The 18,842-nt window shown below is 37.5% G+C and overlaps 1 protein-coding gene across 2 annotated transcripts in view; it reads left to right on the top strand.

Moving 5' to 3' along the window:
• Positions 1 to 3,973: 3,973 nt before the first annotated feature.
• The window catches only part of Hibch (3-hydroxyisobutyryl-CoA hydrolase), a 64,083-nt gene continuing 49,214 nt past the window's right edge, over positions 3,974 to 18,842 (top strand). The window contains exons 1-5 of one of the 2 annotated variants that reach the window (XM_090354475.1): positions 3,974 to 4,090; positions 8,053 to 8,095; positions 9,469 to 9,609; positions 10,602 to 10,686; positions 11,093 to 11,173. In XM_090354475.1, coding sequence (XP_090210601.1) covers positions 4,056 to 4,090; positions 8,053 to 8,095; positions 9,469 to 9,609; positions 10,602 to 10,686; positions 11,093 to 11,173 — 385 coding nt within the window. In that variant the 5' untranslated portion in view covers positions 3,974 to 4,055. The remainder of the gene's footprint in view (positions 4,091 to 8,052; positions 8,096 to 9,468; positions 9,610 to 10,601; positions 10,687 to 11,092; positions 11,174 to 18,842) is intronic. The other variant, XM_090354474.1, reaches the window with a different exon arrangement.

The raw sequence follows: 18,842 nt of genomic DNA, 5'->3' as shown, positions 1-18,842 counted from the left end.
ATTTCATAGGCTCTCCAGAACCTTCCATTGATTATGAATCATTGATTTCCACTGAGGTTTTCATCTCTTTTCATTCAGCCCCAGGTGTTGGTTTCTGGATAACCTTTTACAGATTGTAAGTACTTCATTCAAGGAGCAGCTGCATTTTGACAATAAAAAGTTTCAGTCTAATTGTTCCCCATCAATTCCCTGATTAAAATTTCAGCATTGTTTGTGTATAAAATGTTCTTTATGGTTGATATTAAACTCACAGGTTAAAAAGGCATGCCTAGCATGCCTTGAGTATTGCAAAAGAAAAATCTCATTGTGATCAGTTATTTAGTATATCAAAGTTAAAAGTCAGATAAAGGTCCTTCCCTCAAAGAATATACAGTTTGCTTCTGTGAGAAAATTAGCTCCCACAATTAGGCAAGAAGTGATGAGCAATGATATTCATTAGAATTTAATTCAAATGCAGGAAAGCAGAATTTAGTACAGTTAGAGTAATAAACACAGTGGGCCAGACTTACTTCAATTAGTATATATTTTCTGAGTCTTTCATTTCCTGATGAATGGGTCAATGACATTCCTTCTGATGGAAGCATAGAATTCCATTGTGTATATATACCACCTTTTCTTGATCCATTCATCTACTGATGGGCATCTGGGTTGGTTCTATATCTTAACTATGGTAAAACCCTGCAATGAACACGGTTGTGCTAATGATTTTAGTGTGACCTGGTTTGTGGCCTATTGGATAACTGCCCAGGAAAGGGATTTCTGGGTCATAGGAAGCTGTATGTTTAGTCTGATAAGGAATCTTCATACTGCTTTCCAGAGCGGTTGAACAAGTTTTCATTCCCACCAGCAGTATAATAGAGTTCCCTTTTGATCACATCCAAGGCTGCATGGTTTTCCTCATTTGTGGTAAAAGGGATGAGTCTATAAATCTTTAAGCAAACACACGGAATGATTAATACATATACATGCACATATAGACATGATAAATCACATAGGACTCTAGACATTTACACACTGAGGCCTAAGGAGGATAAGTAGAGGAGAGGTTGATGAAGGCTCAATGTACAGATGATCACATAAAAGAATCTTCTATGAAATGAACTCCAACGAAAGGAAATGAGATGTTGTTTTTAGTTGCCACTGCTGTTGCTTTTGTTTTCTTTTTGTCTTGCTTGTGTTTTGAAGGGGAAGGGAGAGCACACAAAAGGTGGAACAAGGGTGAACAAACACAACAGTGGCACTCACCAGATTCTATGTGGAAAATGAACTGTATATCTTGTGGGTAGGCAGAGAAACATTAAAAAAACAAGACAAATCTGAGAGATCTATCCAAGACATAAGGGAAGCCAGCTACCAAAGAACCCTTAAGGATCTTTGCCTTCTTTATTCCATTGTGGGGGTGGTTTGTATGATAGTTAGGATGAGCAGTAGTTGTGGCATGTCACTCTGAAAGTTCAATTATAAAATATACTATGGCTTTATTGTGGTGGCTCTCTCTGTAGGATCTCTTACATGAGAAGAAGGCAGCTTCTACTTGTGAGAAGCCATATGAAAAGGCCTAAATATTTAGAAATTTACCAACAATCACAAGTTTGGGAAAGGGTCCTTCTTCATCGGTGAGCATTCTAATATCTATAATATCAGCTGACATGAGAAACTGAGACCCACAGCCACCAGGCTAAGCCTCTCCTTCATTCCTGAACCTCAGAATCTGAATGAGATAAGAAATGTTTGTTATTTTGAGCTGCTGAATTCTGGGTTTGTTTTTAGGGTGGAAAGTGTGGCTCACTGGTAGTGCTTATTTAGCCTGTAGGAGGCCTTGAGTTCTAACCCTGATCCTGAAAAACTTGCTGAAATTCTTCAAGTATTGCCTCATTTCTGATACTAAGTCAATACTTCCTCAGTGATGATGTTTACTGCTCTATCCACCTTTGGGTAGATCTGGAAGCAACTCCACAATGGATCCTAACTGCTTAGTTACATGTTAATAAGCTGCTTTCTCAATGTAACTATGCTCTTGTTGCTAACAGTAACATTTAGTTAGTATGTTACTTTAGCTGATGAGGCCATATTGGTCTTTTATTCTTCTTGTCACTGGGAAGAATGATCTGTAACTTCCCAAGTAAACTGGTAATGTCCCAATATCAACGTAAAAAGATTGCAGCAATGTTAGATTAGAAAGCAGCTCTATTGATAATTCTTTTTATCAACTGTATTCCACCTTCTTGAGTTTCAAAGAACATTAATTTTTTTTTCTTTTTTATAGTAATTTCCTGGGCTTGCTTGCACCACTCCTCCAGTCATTTTTGGCCCATATATTTGAGATGGAGTCGTGCAGACATTTCCTCCTTGGCTATCATTGAACTACTGAATCAGCCTCTTGCATAGCTAGGAACCACCGGTGCCTGGCTTTCACTTTTATTTAAAAGTTATTAAAATTCTAGAAAATTTATTTTTATTGTATGGGTGATATACAGAGGGGTTACAGTTACATAAGTCAGGCAATGAGCATATTGAACAGTGTCACTTCTTGCCTCATTTTCTTCCAGTTTTCCCTTCCTCCCACCAAGTTGTACAGCTCACTTTCAACTTAGTATCTTGTATTACTGCGGCATTTGTTCACTCTTTCCCCACCATTTGTGTTTTTCCTTCCCTATCCCAAATCAGGTAAACTTAGATGCAAAACAAAAAGTACAGAAATCAAACAACTACAAAAGGGATGAAAACAGGAAAAGGGATGAAAACAGGAAAAAAAAGGAACAAAAAGGAAAATAAAAACTTGTTTCCATTTCTTAGAGTTCATTTCATATGATCATTTATATGATCATATGCATATAGCTATTAAGCCTTTATGATTTTAAGAATATCCTCTTTTGATCTCACTGTGTGAATGTTTATCATGTCCAAGTGTAATTTTTTTTGTCTTTTACATTCCATTGTGTTTACTCGTAGATATATAGGCACATTCTAATTATCATGAATGAGATGGACCATACAACCTGCTTCTTTGGGTCTGGCTTACTTTGCTTAATATAATTTCCCCAGGTCTTTCCATTTCCTTATCAAGAGCAACATCATGCTTTCTGATTGAGGAACAGAATTCCATTGTATATATATATATATATATATATATATGTCACATTTTCTTGATCCATTCATCTACCAAGGATTAATCTCTATTTGGCTGTAGTAAACGATGCTGCAATGAACATGGTTGTACAAATAACTTTAGTGTGACCTGATTTGTGGTCGATTGGACAAATGCTCAGGAATGAGCTTGCTGGGTCGTAGGGAAGCTGTATGTTCAGTCTTTTGAGAAGCTTCCATACTGTTGAGAAAGTTTACATTTCTATCAATAGTGAAGCAGTGTTCCCATTTGCACCAGCATCTGTTATTGTTAGTTTTCTTGATAATGACCATTCTAACAAGGGTTGTTAAGACACAGTTAGCAAAATAAATTTAAAAGCCCACAGAATGGGAGATCTTTACTAGCTATGCATCCGGCAAGGGCTAAAAAAACCTGCTACCCCCCACCCCCCCAAAGAAATCCTCAAAGAATGACCCAGATAATAAATGGGGTAAAAACTTAAGACTTCTCAGAAGTAAGAATGGCCAATAGATACAGGAAGAAATGTTCAACATCTCTGACCATAAAATCAGTATCAATCAAAACAACACTGAGATTCCACCTCAACCCCATTAGGAAAGTCTTTTACATAAACTCCTTTGGTCTAATCAGCAGCAGGCCAAACCTGCTTTAGTCTTTACCCAAGACAGCCTCTAGAGGGCAATCTCTCTTTTTAGTTTTATCCTTTATTTTCTTTCCTCCGGCTTCTGCTTCCTCTCGGCTTTGGCCCCGCCCCCGGCTCTGACCACGCCCCCTAACTGCAGCTTTTGGCCCCGCCCCTCGGCGTCGCGTAGGGACGCGGCGCGATTCGGAGCCGCTCTAGCGGCCCGGAGGACTTCTCGGTGTCGCACGGAAGTGGGCGGGGCTGACCCTTGGAAACGAACTCCCCGCGTCTCTCCCGGCGGCTTCCACTCGGATAAACGTGGGCATGGGGCAACAGGACATGTGGAGGCTGCTGTCAAGGTGGGTGGGCCCAGGAGCCAGCAGAGCGGCGGGGCGGGGATCGTTGGCTACCCTCGCCCAGGTGGGGAAAGGGCCGGGGTGTCTGCTCTCCCGTCCGGCCAACCCCCTCCCCCCAGGTCCCCATAGCCCCCTTCGGGTCCCCGCGTTCTCCCGGCACCTGGGAAGCCACACCTTCCTTGTCTGTGCCCTGGCTGGTGCTCGCCTGGACCCCGCAGGGTTTTCCTTCCTTTTGACCTCTTACCCCCCCCCCCCCCTTTAAAAGGTGGGATACAGTGTGTTGGCGGGGCAGGGGTCCGGGGTGGTTCGGCTTAGACCTCTTTGTTTTGCGGGCTGCTTTTGTGCAGGAACGCGCTGGTGCGTGGCCGGCTGTTGCCCGGGTGCTGTGACTCGATGTGTGTCCGGGGCTGGGGAGGGGCGTCTTCAGGCCTTCACCCCGGCTGCAGTTCACAGACCCCCGGACGCGGCTTGGGGGGTGAGGGAGCCGTGCACAGATGTTAACCGCGAGGAAACCTGGCCACCGGAAAGTGAGGGTGCGTTGGTCCTGGAGCCGCTGCTGCTGGCCCGGATCCAACCCGGACGGCAGTGCTGCGCTGCGCCCGCAGCCTCCACCGTTGGCTTTTAGTTTTCCCACCACGCTACAAAAGTTTGCGGGAAGATTAATAGTTTGCAAAGAGAGTCTTAACATTGTATCCACTGGCCAGATTCTCAAAGGCTTGCTCCCCCCTTGGAGAGTTACACATCTTGTTTTCTTAGTACTTTACAATGAGCCCCGGTACTTTACTTCTAGCCAGCTCTTGGAGAAAGTGCATACACTTTTTTTGTTGTTTTGACATTGTCAGCAATACCAAATTATTTGAGAAACAAATTGTTAACAGTTAGCTTAATTAGAAAAGACGAACGTTTCCAAAGGTTCTCCTTGTTATTCCATCCAGCCTGTCTTTCAGGATGCAGGTTGACTATGTCAGATCAGGACTATCTTGGGGGCATTGAGTAGAGGTGGCTTTTTCCCCCCCGGGCTGGCCCTGGAGTGGGGTTTACCCTAGTGAAACAGCTGAGGCCAAGGCCCTGGCCTCTGTAATAGCGTAATCCACAAAGAGGAACTACCATGGCAGAGAGAGGGAAAGGGCTGGCATTGTTGGGTAATTCCGCCTGAACTCTGATCTCCTTTGGTTTCTCTAGTTCTGTCTGATGTTTCTGTTGTTATTATTACTAATCTGTTCCAGTGCCAGGTTAGCCTTTGGATATTTTTTGTTCCCAGATCCACTTTTCTGAAGGTAATGGACAAATTATGTGTCCAGCCTTGTTTATTCTGAGTTCTAGTGCTAGTGAAAACCATCTGAGTGTCTCCATTGAAGAGTAAGTGCAACTTTGTTACTCCTTAGATCTAGCAACAAGCATTCTTCTAGGTTCCTAATGTTATTTAAGTTCTCTCACTCTCAGACTCAAACTTATACACATTCTTAAATTAATCACTTGTTCATTTTGCAGAAACTTGGCTGACAGATTTAGTAAGTTCTGTATAATAGTGCTAGATTAACCTTAACCATAAGTTTTATGCCTGCAGGAGTACTCTCCTGCTTGTTGAGCTAAATAAAAATTTAAAGGCTTGGGTTCAAGGCTTTTGGTTTCAGTTTACTTCATGACTACAACAGTACTTAGTCTATTCTAGCTACTGGGAGATATTTCTTCTGTTCTTTACAGAAGATTTCCAGATGCCCTTGACATCTGAAAGAGCTGATACTAAATAAATGAATTACACAAAAGTGAATTTGGTTACTAACTCTTGTAAGGGCCTTCATGGAAAAGTATGGAGGTCATTCTCTTTAAAAGAATTGATCTTTAAGTTGTTGGTAATACTATTTTCTTTCTTTTCCCCCCTCATTGACTTTCTACACCTTTAACTACTTTGTTTTTGTTCCTGCTCTTTTGACTGTTCTCCTTTATTTCTACTTCGTTGTTTCTTAGTTGATTAAAGGCTCAGTCTTTGATGTTGTTATGTTTTTCTATGCCAGGAGATACAACCCAACATTTAGAGGGCAAGTAACATTTAGTGTCATTAGCTACACAAATGCTTGTGGCTCTGGAACCACATCCTCATAACTACAATAAAACCACATTTGTAGGCCCAGGCAGGGTCTCATTACCATTACTTTTACAAGGGCAGATTCTTACTTTTTTTTTTTTTTGCAGAGAATGCAGAGGTTTTTCTCTATGTGTAATTGTCCATGCATGTGACTTCCTGCTTGTCAGTGGTCTTTAACTTTTCTTTCAGGCACCAGCCTCTTTTCTTCATATGTTATATAGTGTTTTTTACTATGTATACAAGTAGAATCAGGATGGCAATCATTTTAGGAAGAGTGTAGTGGGTTAAGTGTATTCAGATTTCATATATATATATATATATGTGGAAAGTTGATTTTAAAATACTCCCTAATAGATGGGCACTAGAGGGGCTCGTGCTTGTAGTCCTAATTATTCAGAAGGCTGAGATCTGAGGATTGAGGTTCAAAGCCAGCTGGAGCAGGAAAGTCGGTGAGACTCTTATCTCCAGTTAACTACCAGGAAATCAGAAGTGTGCTGTGGCTCAAAGTGGTAGAGCACTAACCTTGAACAGAACTTGAACTCAGGAACAGTGTTCAGGTGCTGAGTTCAAGCCCAATGAAGGAAGGAAGGGGGTAAGGGAGAGGGAAAATACTCCCCACTCCATTTTTCTCCCCTAATTAGTCTTTCATCTAAGTTCATGTTTTTGCTTTTTTTTTAAAAAAATTTGCTTAATTTAGATTCTTGAGAAAACTCTGAGTATGGCTTGTTTCACTTAAAGTTTTGTATTCCTAGTGTAAGAGTTTTAAACAAAATTAGAAACAGTTGCTTTGTAACATATTTCTATTATACATATTTCTATTTTTGTTGGCACAATTTGTGTCATGACCATTTTTCCATGCTCTAAGTATTTCATTGTTTTAGTGGCTGTTTAATGGGGGTGTATATAAATGACATGGTTTAAAAATGTATTAAGTATTTTGTTTCTAGTTTTTTCTTCATTTAAATAATTGCTGTGAACATTTATATAAATCCAACTGTTCAAATGCTTGTGGAATTACTAGATGTAAATGGAAGATATTTAATTAAAAATACGTTTTTGTGTGATAGAATCTCTTGCTATGTTGTCTAAGTTGCAGTTGAATTTCTGGGCTTAAAGTGATCCACCTGCTTCAGCCTCCTTCTTTATCTGGGACTGCAGACATGTACATATCACACAGAGCCAGTGGTTTCAAAGGTTGTGAATCCACTTCATACTGCTTACTAGAAAAGCAGTACCAGTTTAATCATCTCTTAGCAGTGTCTGAAAATGCCCGTGATATTGAATCCTTACCATACCCTTAAACATCAATAGACTTTATTTATTAGAGCATTTTTAAGGTTTACAGAAAAATTGAACAATGTATAGTGCTCAGTCTCATTTGCTCAATGGCATACAAATTTGTCTCCCTGTCCTAAATATAGTCTGTCTCTACCTATCCATTCCTGTTCTTCCATACTACTGCCAACTAGTGATTTTATTTCTTGACTATAATTTTGGCTTCTTCAGTATATTGGACATTGTAAATCATGTTTTTGGTAGTCTCTTCAGATTGACTTCAATTTACTGCACATTTCCTCCTCTGTGTGTGTGTGTGTGTGTGTGTGTGAAGATAGATCATTTCTGTTTTGATATCTTAGTTACTGACATACACACTTTAAAGATTTTTGTTTTGATGCCTTATTATTTGGGTAGCACTGGGTTTTGAACTTGGGGGCTTAGTGTTTGCTAGGCAGTTGTGCTCTCTCTCACTTACATCATGCCCTCGCCAGTGCTGTAATAACTTTTAGAAGGGATTAATTAAAAAGGTGTTATAGAATTTGAAAGTGAAGACGTGATTGTCCCTGGATGGTTTACTTATTGTATCCTACATGTGTTTCAGGTTTGGTTCACTTAAAAGAACCAGTATCATTCTGCAGCATTTGGTAAGTTTGGATTTTTGTTTTACTGGTTTTAGTACATATGATGTTTAACTTAATATGTCATTATTAGGGAAGTCAGAAAAACCAAAACAGGGTTTCCTTACTCTTACAACACCAATATTCTTGGTTTCACAGTGTTCTACTATCTCCTATGATATTTGTGTATCAGTATTATATAGCTAAAATATAGTTTTAGTTATAATATTGAGCATGGGTAAGTTCAGCTGCTTGGACTTAAATAATGAGTTTGCAATATGGAAATTTAGTCTTGCAGTCTCCCATTTGATACTTAGGATTATAATCATGAGCCACAGTGCCTGGCTAATCTTTTCTTTTTAATAGCCTCTTTTGAAACTGTTCTAGGTAAATTATAAACATTCTTGCTTGAGAATGAATTTTAATAAAAATTAATTTCTACATTAAATGGGAAACATGATTTTATGAAGGATGGATTGTTGCATGTTATTAGATCATACTATATGTGTGTTGTCTAGTAATTGTCATAGGCCAGTTACAATTTTCCGTTTCTTTTTTCAATATGGGGGCTTGAACCCAGGTCCATGCTGGACAAGCATTCTCCCAGTAGGTACCTCCAGTTTTCCAGTTTAAACTGACTTCCGATTTTGCAGTCCATGCTGTTCCTTTGAGAGATTATAATAGTGTTTTTGTCTAAAGAAAGGTTTAAGATCAGTGGTACTGTGTGCTTCTGTGGCAGTTGTGACAGTCTTAGAAAATTAGTTAATTCCTGTTTCTATAGCTGTTATATTACTATAGTAAGTTATGTTAAGTATGTAGTGTAAGCTTCTAAGTCAGCTTCTCTTCCCAACTCTGTCACATGCAAATCTTGTCATCTAGCCACAACCTAATTTTTCCGCATATCCTATCACCATTCCTTTCCCCAAGCAGCCCTTGTTCCATTCATATTTAACACACTAGTGTCATCAAATATCAGTTGCTTTTTGCCTAGCATTTCTTCTACCTAATAGTTCTGCCTCCCTCCTTTACATACCTCAAAGCCCAGACCAGATGTCACTTTTTAAAAATGTGTTCATGCGGCTATCTTTTCTTTGCATTCTAAATACATAATAGAACTCAAAATGCAATAATAAAAGTAAAAATTTTAGGACTATGTTATAATCCAGAGAATTCTAGGACTAGGAGCTGAGGGGATTCTAAGTCACTTAATTTACTCAGAAATTTTTTAAAAAAATCAATTCAGGTGGTATGTGTAATTTACTTTGGAATTTGTTAAGTCTACAAAACCTTTGAGGCATGCTCAACTATCCATTCCTTCAGTAATTAATACAAAGGATTTGCTATGAGTTTGTGATGAAAAGTAATGAATTTTTTCATTTTTTTAAAAAAAATTTGTACAGAGAATGTCTACACACTCAGGAGGCTTGGGAGACGTGCTCTTGGAAAGAAAAGGTTGTGCAGGAGTGATAACACTCAACAGACCGAAGCAACTCAACACATTGACCCAGAATATGGTTGGCCAGATTTACTCACAGCTGAAGGTCTGTCATTTTCTGAAAGCACTTATTTCAATTCTTTGTAACATTTCTAGAATTTTATCAGACATAATCACAGAACTTTCTTGTATCTGTACCCAGACCCCATTGATTCTTGAGAGTTCAGTTCCTTCCGATGTAATAATTATGTATTAACGATAGGAAGCTCATTCCTTATTAGACAGCCCCTTTTAGAAGCTTTTAGGTAGCTCTTTGCCACAGTTTGCTCCTCTGACTTTTCAAACAATAAACCTGGCTCTCTTGCGGAGAGTGTAAATTAATGGGTTTTAATTTCTTCCATATGACAGCCTTTTTAGTTTCAAGACACTTGTTTTTAAGCTGCTTGCCTCATAATTCTTCTATTCTATTTTTCTTTTTTCATGTTGTATTTGATGGTGCTGGAGATCAAACCAAGGGATTCACAAATGTTAAGCATTTGTTCAGCTGTACCCTAGTGTTCCATCTGGGTTGTTTTTTCATCATCTTTACCAACTGCAAGTCAATTCTGTATTTCATCAATATCATAATTTGTTTATTCTGTTCTGTGCACATTTTTCATGCAACCCCATGATAATTCGTCTACAGCAATCCTCATGCTATTCACCAGACTTAAAATTTTTTTGTAAATAATCTTTAAGCCCTTATTTATTCATCTTTGGCTCAGTTGGAACCATATACTGTGACCATATTATCAATATTGAACTAAAAACATTAATTGGCTTACTAATTTTGAGATGCCCATGATGAAATCTGATCATAAATTGTACTCAAACAGCAGTGTTGTTAGAACAGATTCTTACTTTATCTCAGAAGAGAACATGGAGTTTGTTCCATGCTGAATGAAATGAATGGGATCCACTCTTCTATATGTGTTTTATAGAACCGTCAACGTATGTGCATACATATATGTATCTGAATGTATGTGTATAAGTATGAATGGATCTTTAGTGAGTTTATGTTACAGTATACTCATACCTTCTTCTTTTCTGTTTGAATAGAAATGGGAACAAGATCCTGAAACATTTCTGATCATTATAAAGGGGGCTGGAGAAAAGGCTTTCTGTGCCGGTGGTGATGTAAGAGGTAAATTTCCTTCTCCTACGTAAATGATGTTTTCTGATTAGAACTGACAAGGTAATGGTAAATATTTGAGGACATCATACTTTCTAGAACTTTTAAAGTTACTAATTATTAAGAAATTAGAAAAATAGAGACCAAACCTTTTGTGGTTAGTTTTAAAAAATGAGGGAGTTTTAAACCTATGTGAGGTATTATTCATCACATACTAAATAAGCAAGTCTGTTGAGGATGACAATTGGTCTGGGTCTAAGTGTAAATATGTGTGTAAGGTGAGCAGTTTAAGTATATTAAGCCCTTTTAGAGTCCTTACTCCAGTGCTTAATTATTACAGTATTTTTAATCTATTTGATGATACTGATTAGAAAACACTTTTTTGATTTGTAATTGTTTCTCTTCTTTCTTTCCATAGCACTCTCAGAAGCTAAAAAGACAAATCAGAAGATGACTCAAGATTTCTTCAGAGAAGAGTATAGACTAAACAGTGCCATTAGTAAGTGTACTCTGCTGAGTTAAAAATGAAATGGAGAAATGGAGTAGATAGGATGATTTAAAATAGGCACTCTTATTGAAATGTTTACGTAAAATGTATTGGGCATAAGAAAACTTGGTTGAACTATTTTGACTACTTCTTCCAGAAGAATTACACTTTATTTATTTATTTATTTATTTATTTATTTATTTATTTTTTGCCAGTCATGGAGACTGAACTCAGTGCCTGAGCACTGTCCTTGGGCTTTCCTCAAGGCTAGAACTCTACCACTTGAGCAACAGCACCACGTCTACCTTTTTTTTATGTATGTGGTACTGAGGAATTGGACCTGGGTCTTCCTGCATGCTAGGCAAGCACTTTTACCACTAGGCCAAATTCCCAGCCCAAGAATTACACTTTAATACTGGTAAACTCTACTTCTATTTGTTATAAAGTTAATATTAAAATCGGGATTCATTTGTGGATGAGGATGGGAAGAAAAAGCTTGGAGAGACTGAGGAAAGGTGTAACATTGTTCAAAAAGATATGTTCTTATGTAACTTGTAACACCTCTATAATCAACTTTATAATAACAATAAAAAATGAAAATTAAATAAAATAGGGATTTCTGATCATACAGCTAGCTTTGTAGGAAATGAAAACTTGAGATCAGATTTCTATATGAAATGAAATATCATTTCTTAATTCTTAAAGAACTGTGGAATTAAAGTTTTTTATGATGGAGGATCTTTGTTTCAAGGAAAGCAAAGCAGTGCATTTGCCAAACATTTTTCAAAAATTAAGGTACAGAGAATAGCATAGTATTTGTCTACCAATAGTTCAGGTAACCAATATACTGCTTCTGCTTGATATTATAACATTTACTTAAAAGGAATACAGTGGTATAGAGTGAAAAATTATAGTTTGGCCCATTTGTGGGTTTTCTTTTTTTCCTTTTTTTTTTTTTTTTTTTTTTTTGCTAGTCATGGGGCTTGAACTCAGGGCCTGAGCACTCTCCTTGGGCTTTTCTCAAGGCAAGCGCTCCACCACTTGAGCCACAGCACCACTTCCGGCTTTTTCTATGTATGTGGTACCAAGGAATCAAACCCAGTCTTCATTCATGCTAGACAAGCACTCTACCTCTAGGTCAAACTCCCAGCTCAATTTGTGAGTTTTCTTAGTACCATTTCTTTCTCTTACCAGAAGTAACTATCAATCTTTCAACTTTATATTGATATGAAAGCAGTGTTATTCAATAAAACTACACTTCACATTTTGGTCTTTTCTTGGGCTAGTGATAATGTAGTGTGATGCTGTGCTCACAATGCTGCTCATATATATTTTTGATTGGAATGAAAATTATGGATTAACTTGGATTGAACTGGCATCTTTTATAATGACTCTTTCCTTCATGAAATGGGTTATCTCTATTCAGATTTTTAAAAACTGTGGGATTATAATTTGAAGTACAGAAAATGTACCCATTTTACACATGCAATTCAATAGTTTTTAGTAAAGTTACCAAATTGTTCAGCCGCCAATCACAGATAAGTTTAATTTTTAATCTTTAAAAAAAAATCAATTTTAGGCAGGCATGGTGGCTCACGCCTGTAATCCTAGCTACTCAGGAGACTGAGATCTGAGGATTACGGTTAAAAGCCAGCCTGGACAATAAAGACCAGATTCTTATCTCCAGTTAACCACTGCAAAACCGGAAGTGCACTGTGGTACAAGGGGTAGGGCAGTAGCCTTGAATTGAAGAGCTCAGGAATATCATCCAAGCTCAGAGTTCAAGCCCCACGGTCAATCAAAAAAAGAAAAATTAATTTTACTCTCAGGGCAATGTACGGAGGAATTACTGTTGCATGTTTAAGATAGTGAATATATTTCTTGTTGAACATTGTTACCCTCTCTCACATTTTTCTCCCTCTCCCATCTTCCCCCACAAGTTGTTAACTTCATTTCCAACATAGTATCTTATGAATATCTTGTTCCATTGACTCATCATTTGTCCTTTTTCTCACCATTTTGTTGTTTCTCTTTCCTTACAAGTAAGTTTCAGAATACTTTTCTTCTGGCTCATTTTCATATGCTTCTATAGTAACTTTAATTTTTCTCTGAAAGTTATTGCTTTTTTTAGATTTTTCTTATTTCATGAAGATTTATTGTTAATATAGCTTTTATTGCTATATTTAATGGTGATTTCCCTGTTTTATTTTTGAGTAAACTACTCTTGGCATACACACATGCCTTTGATTTTACTACCTTTATAATGAAAAACTGCCGAAATTTATTTATTCTAATGATAACTGTAGATTTTCTTTACCTTTCTACATGAGCTATTCCATTATCTCCACATTTTTTTTCATGTTCTTATTCTTATGTATGAGTTTTCTAGTTACATTTGTAGTTTTATCTATGACCTCTTTTTATAATGTTGAATGGTTGTGTTGATATTTTGCACTGGTATCATTGCAAAAGCTTTTAAATAGGTAGGTATAATGGTAATTCTTGAGGGCTTTATGTCTCTCTGTATAATTCGATAAAAATCTTCTTATAGCAAGTTAAAGTATTACTTTGTTCCCTATTAAGAGTGTTTTGCTTGTCTAGTTAATTTAGTTTGTTTAGTTGTTTATCAAGTGATTGGAACATCTACTTTCTTGGATATTTTTTTCTCTTAGGCAGAGAGCTAGTATTCTTAGGAGTTCTAGAATCAACCAATGAAGTCTTAACTAGAAGAACTATAAAGAGAAGCACTCCTCTTAACTGAAATTTTAGTTATCTGATTGCGTAGCTCATAATCTTTTTTTATTGTAATGTATAGAGGGGTTACAGTTATATTCACCAAAGAGTAGATGCATTACTTCTTACACATTGATACCTTCTCATGTTTTTGTTCCCATTTCTTTCCCCCGATCCCCTCCCAATCATCTTGTTTTCCCCCCTTCCTTTTCCTATTTCAAATAAACAAATACGTGTGCGCGCACACACACACACACACACACACACACACACACACACACACACACACACAATATGCCAGGTAACAAAGTCAGATACAGTAATAGTATGAGATTAACCAAAGGGCAACCAGAGAGAAGAGAAATGAGAAATAACATAGTACATTAAGAACAACAATCATACACGATAAAGCTCTTGTTTCCATATCCTGGAGATCCTTTCATTTAGTCTCATCCTCTCTCCTAGGTTCAGCTACAAGAGTCCTAGGTGTGTACTAATTATTACAAATGAGGGAAACCATTACATAGTTCATAATCTTTAACTATGGTTTCCACTGAATTATTGGCTTCAAATTGCTTTTGTGTTCCTGACACCCGGGGATTTTCGTTCATTGGCATGAAATTGGATGTAAATTTAGACTTTTGCTTTTTCTGTAATTTCTATGGCTTACAAGCAGGACTAGGGAACAGGGATAGTTTCGCACTTGAGCTCAATGAACCAAACTGAATGGACATCTGTCAGTTTTTTTTTTTTTTAGTAAAGAATTTATTAACGTTGATTTTCATAACATTTTAAATGACAAGTTTAACAAACAAGTGTTCAAGAAGGGAATCTCTATTTACAATCACTGGGACTTAGTATTTAGAACTTAATCAAAATTAGGCTAAGGGTTTGTATGTCATAGAAACATTAATTTGTGAAATAAAACATTATGTCTATAGAGTCATAGGTTTTTATGTCTATATAGTTATGTTTATATTTCCATAACATTGGGTATGCAGATATTGAGTCCTCGCTCTTGTACTGTTTGGATTTAATAGCCACATATTAAGGATACCATGTGCCTTTTGTTCCTTAGGTCTTGACTTGCCTCACTCAACATGATTCGCTCTAGATTCATCCACTTCCCTACGAATGCCATTATTTTATCTTGTCTGTTGGCTATGTAGAATTCCATTGTGTATATATACCACATTTTCTGTATCCATTCATCTGCAGTAGGGCATCTGGATTGTTTCCATCGCCTGGCTTTTGTGAATAGTGCAGAGATGAACATAGCTGAGCAGGTGTCCTTATCATATCTTGGGTCATGATGTTCAGGATAGATGCCGAGAAGTGGTATGGCGGGATCGTAGGGAAGGTCTATTTTCAGTTCTTTAAGAAACCTCCACACTGCTTTCCAGAGTGGCTGAACTAGTTTACATTCCCACCAGCAGTCCAGTAGGGTTCCTTTTTCTCCACAACCCCACCAGCAACTGTCATTGTCTGAGTTCAAAATCTTAGCCATTCTTGTTGGGGTAAGGTGGTATCTTAGGGTTGTTTTTATTTGCATTTCCTTTATGACCATATATGATGAACATTTTCTCAAATGCTTTTCTGCCATTTTAATCTCTTTGTCTGATAAGTCTCTGTTTAGTTCCCTTGCCCATCTAGTGAATGGTTTATTGGGTTTGGAGGGGATTAGTTTCTTGAGTTCCCTGTCGATACTGGATATTAAGCATTTGTCAGATGTATTATTGGTGAATATCTTTTTCCAGTTGGTTAGCTGTCTCTCTACTTTTGCGACTATGCTTTTATCTGTACAGAAACGTTTTATTTTTAGGTAGTCCCATTTATCGAGTCTCTCTCCAATCTGTTGTGACCCTGGGGTTCTGTTCAGGAATCTGTTGCCTGTGCCTATGAGTTCCAGTGTCTCTCCTACTTTATCATGTATCAGTTTCACGGTTTCCGGTCTGACGTTGAGGTCTTTGATCCACTTTGAGTTAATGCTTGTGCATGGGAAAGGCTAGGGTCAATTTTTAGTTTTCTGCATGTGGCTGCCCAGTTTTGCCAGCACCAATAATTGAATAGACTGTGTTTGTCCATTGTATATCTTTGGCTCCTTAGTCAAATACAAGTTGCCTATAGGTATGTGGTTCTATTTCTGGGTCTTCTATTCTGTTCCACTGATCTTCTGGTCTGTTTTTGTGCCAATACCAAGCGGTTTTTGTTATTATGGCTCTATAGTAGAGTTTGAAGTCTTGTATTGTAATACTACCAGCATTGCTCTTTTTGCCTAGAATTGTTTTGGCTATTCTAGGTCTTTTCTTGTTCCATATGAATCTTTGGATTGTATCTTCTATTTCAGTAAAGAATGTCTTTGGGATTTTGATGGGGATTGCATTGAATTTGTATATCAATTTTGGCAGTATAGCCATTTTCACTATGTTGGTTCTCCCTAGCCAGGAGCATGGGATGTCTTTCCATTTCCTAGTGTCCTCTTTAATTTCTTTCATTAGGCTTTTATAGTTTTCATTGAATAGTTCCTTTACATCTTTGGTTAAGTATATTCCTAAGTATTTTATTCTTTTGGGGGCTATTGTGAATGGGATCATTTTCTTGATTTGGCCTTCTGTTTGTGTATTGCTGGTATACAAGAAGGCTACTGACTTCTGAAGGTTAATTTTGTATCCTGCCACTTTGCTAATGTAGTTTATTAATTCTAGAAGTTTGGGAGTGGAGTTTGTTGGGTCACTCAAGTAGAGGATCATGTCGTCTGGCAATAGGGATAGTTTAATTTCTTCTTTCCCTATGTGGATCCCTTTGATGTCCTTTTCTTGTCTTATTGTTCTGGCTAAGGGTTCCAGCACTATATTGAAGAGGAGTGGAGAGAGTGGGCATCCCTGTCTACTTCCTGATTTTAAGGTGAATGGTTCCAGTCTTTCACTGTTTGGTATAATACTGGCTGTAGGTTTTTCATATAGGGCTTTCACTATTTTGAGGAATGTACCTCTTATTCCTATTTTTTCTATTGCTTTCAACATGAATGGATGTTGTATTTTGTCAAATGCCTTCTCCGTGTCCAGAGAAATTATCATATGATTCTTATCCTTAGCTTTATTGATGTGATGTATTACATTGATTGATTTGCAAATGTTAAACCAGTCTTGCATCTGTGGGATGAAGCCTACTTGATCATAGTGTATGATTTTGTAAATTTGTTTATGGATTCTGTTGGCTAATATTTTATTGAGGAGTTTTGCGTCTGTGTTCATTAGAGAGATAGGTCTGTAGTTATCTTTTTTTTGTTGGTTCTTTCCCTGGTTTGGAGATGAGAGAAATATTAGCTTTGTAAAATGAGTTTGATATTGCTCCGTCTGTTTCTATTTCTCGGAAGAGTTTCAAGAGTATAGGTGTTATTTCATCTTTAAACGTCTTATAGAATTCCGCAGTGAAACCATCTGGGCCTGGGCTCTCTTTGGTTGGCATCTCCCTGATTGCTTCCACAATTTCATTGTAAGAGATTGGTTTGTTCAATTTGTTTACCTCATCATTGTTCAGTGTGGGTAGCCTATATTTGTTTAAGAGAAAGCTCCATTTCTACTAGATTTTCTTGTTTCTTTGAATATAGGCCCTGGTAGTACTTATTCATTATGGACTGAATTTCTTGGAAATCAGTTGTGATTGTTCCCGTGGGGTCTCTAATCTTGTTTATTTGAGTCTCTTCTTTCTTTTTTTGATTAATCTTGCCAGGGGTCTATTTTGTTGACTCTTTCAAAGAACCAACTTTTTGATTTATCAATTTTGTGTATAGTAGATCTTATTTCAATCTCTGATATTTCTAATTTTATTTTTGTTATTTCTGTCCTTCTAGTTGTTTTAGAATTAACTTTTTCTTGCTCCTCTAGGTGTTTCAGGTTTTTTTTTTTTAGGTTATTTACGTGTTCTTCTTCTGTCTTTTTAATAAGCGCTTCTAGTGCAATAAATTTGCCTTTTAGAACTGCCTTTGCTGTGTCCCATAAGTTCCTTTGTGATGTTTCTTGATTGTCATTACATTCAAGGAAGTTTTTAATTTCTTTTCTGATCTGATCTGTTACCCAGGAGTTATTCAGAATTGAGTTGTTCAGCTTCCAAGTGATTGAATGTTTTTTGACTTTGACTGCATTGTTCAGAATTAGTCTAACTCCACTGTGGTGGGATAGAATGCATGGGATTATATCAGTCCTCTTGTATCTGCTTAAGTTTTCTGTATGAACTGTTATATGATCTATTTTGGAATATGTTCTATAGGCTGCTGAGAAAAATGTAAAAAGTTTCACAGTTGGGTAAAAGACTCTGTGTATATCTGTTAAGCCCAGCTGGGTTATGGTGTCTTTTATTGTTTTGCTTTTTTTTTTTTTTTTGTCAGTCCTGGGCTTGAGCTCAGGGCCTGGGCACTATCCTTGGACTTTCTCAAGGCTAGAGCTCTACCACTTGAGCCTCAACACCACTTCCAGCTTTTTTCTGTATGTGGTACCAAGGAATAGAACCGGGTCTTCAGGCATGCTAGGCAAGCACTTTAACCACTAGGCCAAACTCCCGGCCTTATGGTGTCTTTTAAGTGGATGATGTCTTTGCTTAACTTTTGTTGAGTTGACCTGTCGTTTGTTGAGAATGGTGTATTGAGGTCTCCCGCTATGATTGTGTTTGAGTCTATCTTGTTCTGTAATTCTAAGAGAGTTTGACTAATTTGGATGTTCCCGTGTTGGGGGAGTAAATGTTCATAACTGTAATATTATGGGCATGGATTATACCCTTTACTAATATGTAATGGTCGTCTCTATCTTAATGTACTGATTTTACTGAGAAGTTAATTTTGTTGGAGATTAAGATTGCTACTCCTGCTTTTTTGCATGGTACATTGGAGTGAAAAATTCATTTCCATCCTTTCACTTGGAATTTGTTTCTGTCTTTTGCAGTGAGGTGGGTC

The sequence above is a fragment of the Megascapheus bottae genome, chromosome 21, assembly GCF_031878675.1.
Source record: "Megascapheus bottae isolate mThoBot1 chromosome 21, mThoBot2.hap1, whole genome shotgun sequence".
NCBI classification, from domain to species: Eukaryota; Metazoa; Chordata; class Mammalia; order Rodentia; family Geomyidae; genus Megascapheus; species Megascapheus bottae.
The sequence above is the reverse complement of the archived record's forward strand: the minus strand, read 5'-3'. Positions and strand labels throughout refer to the sequence as shown.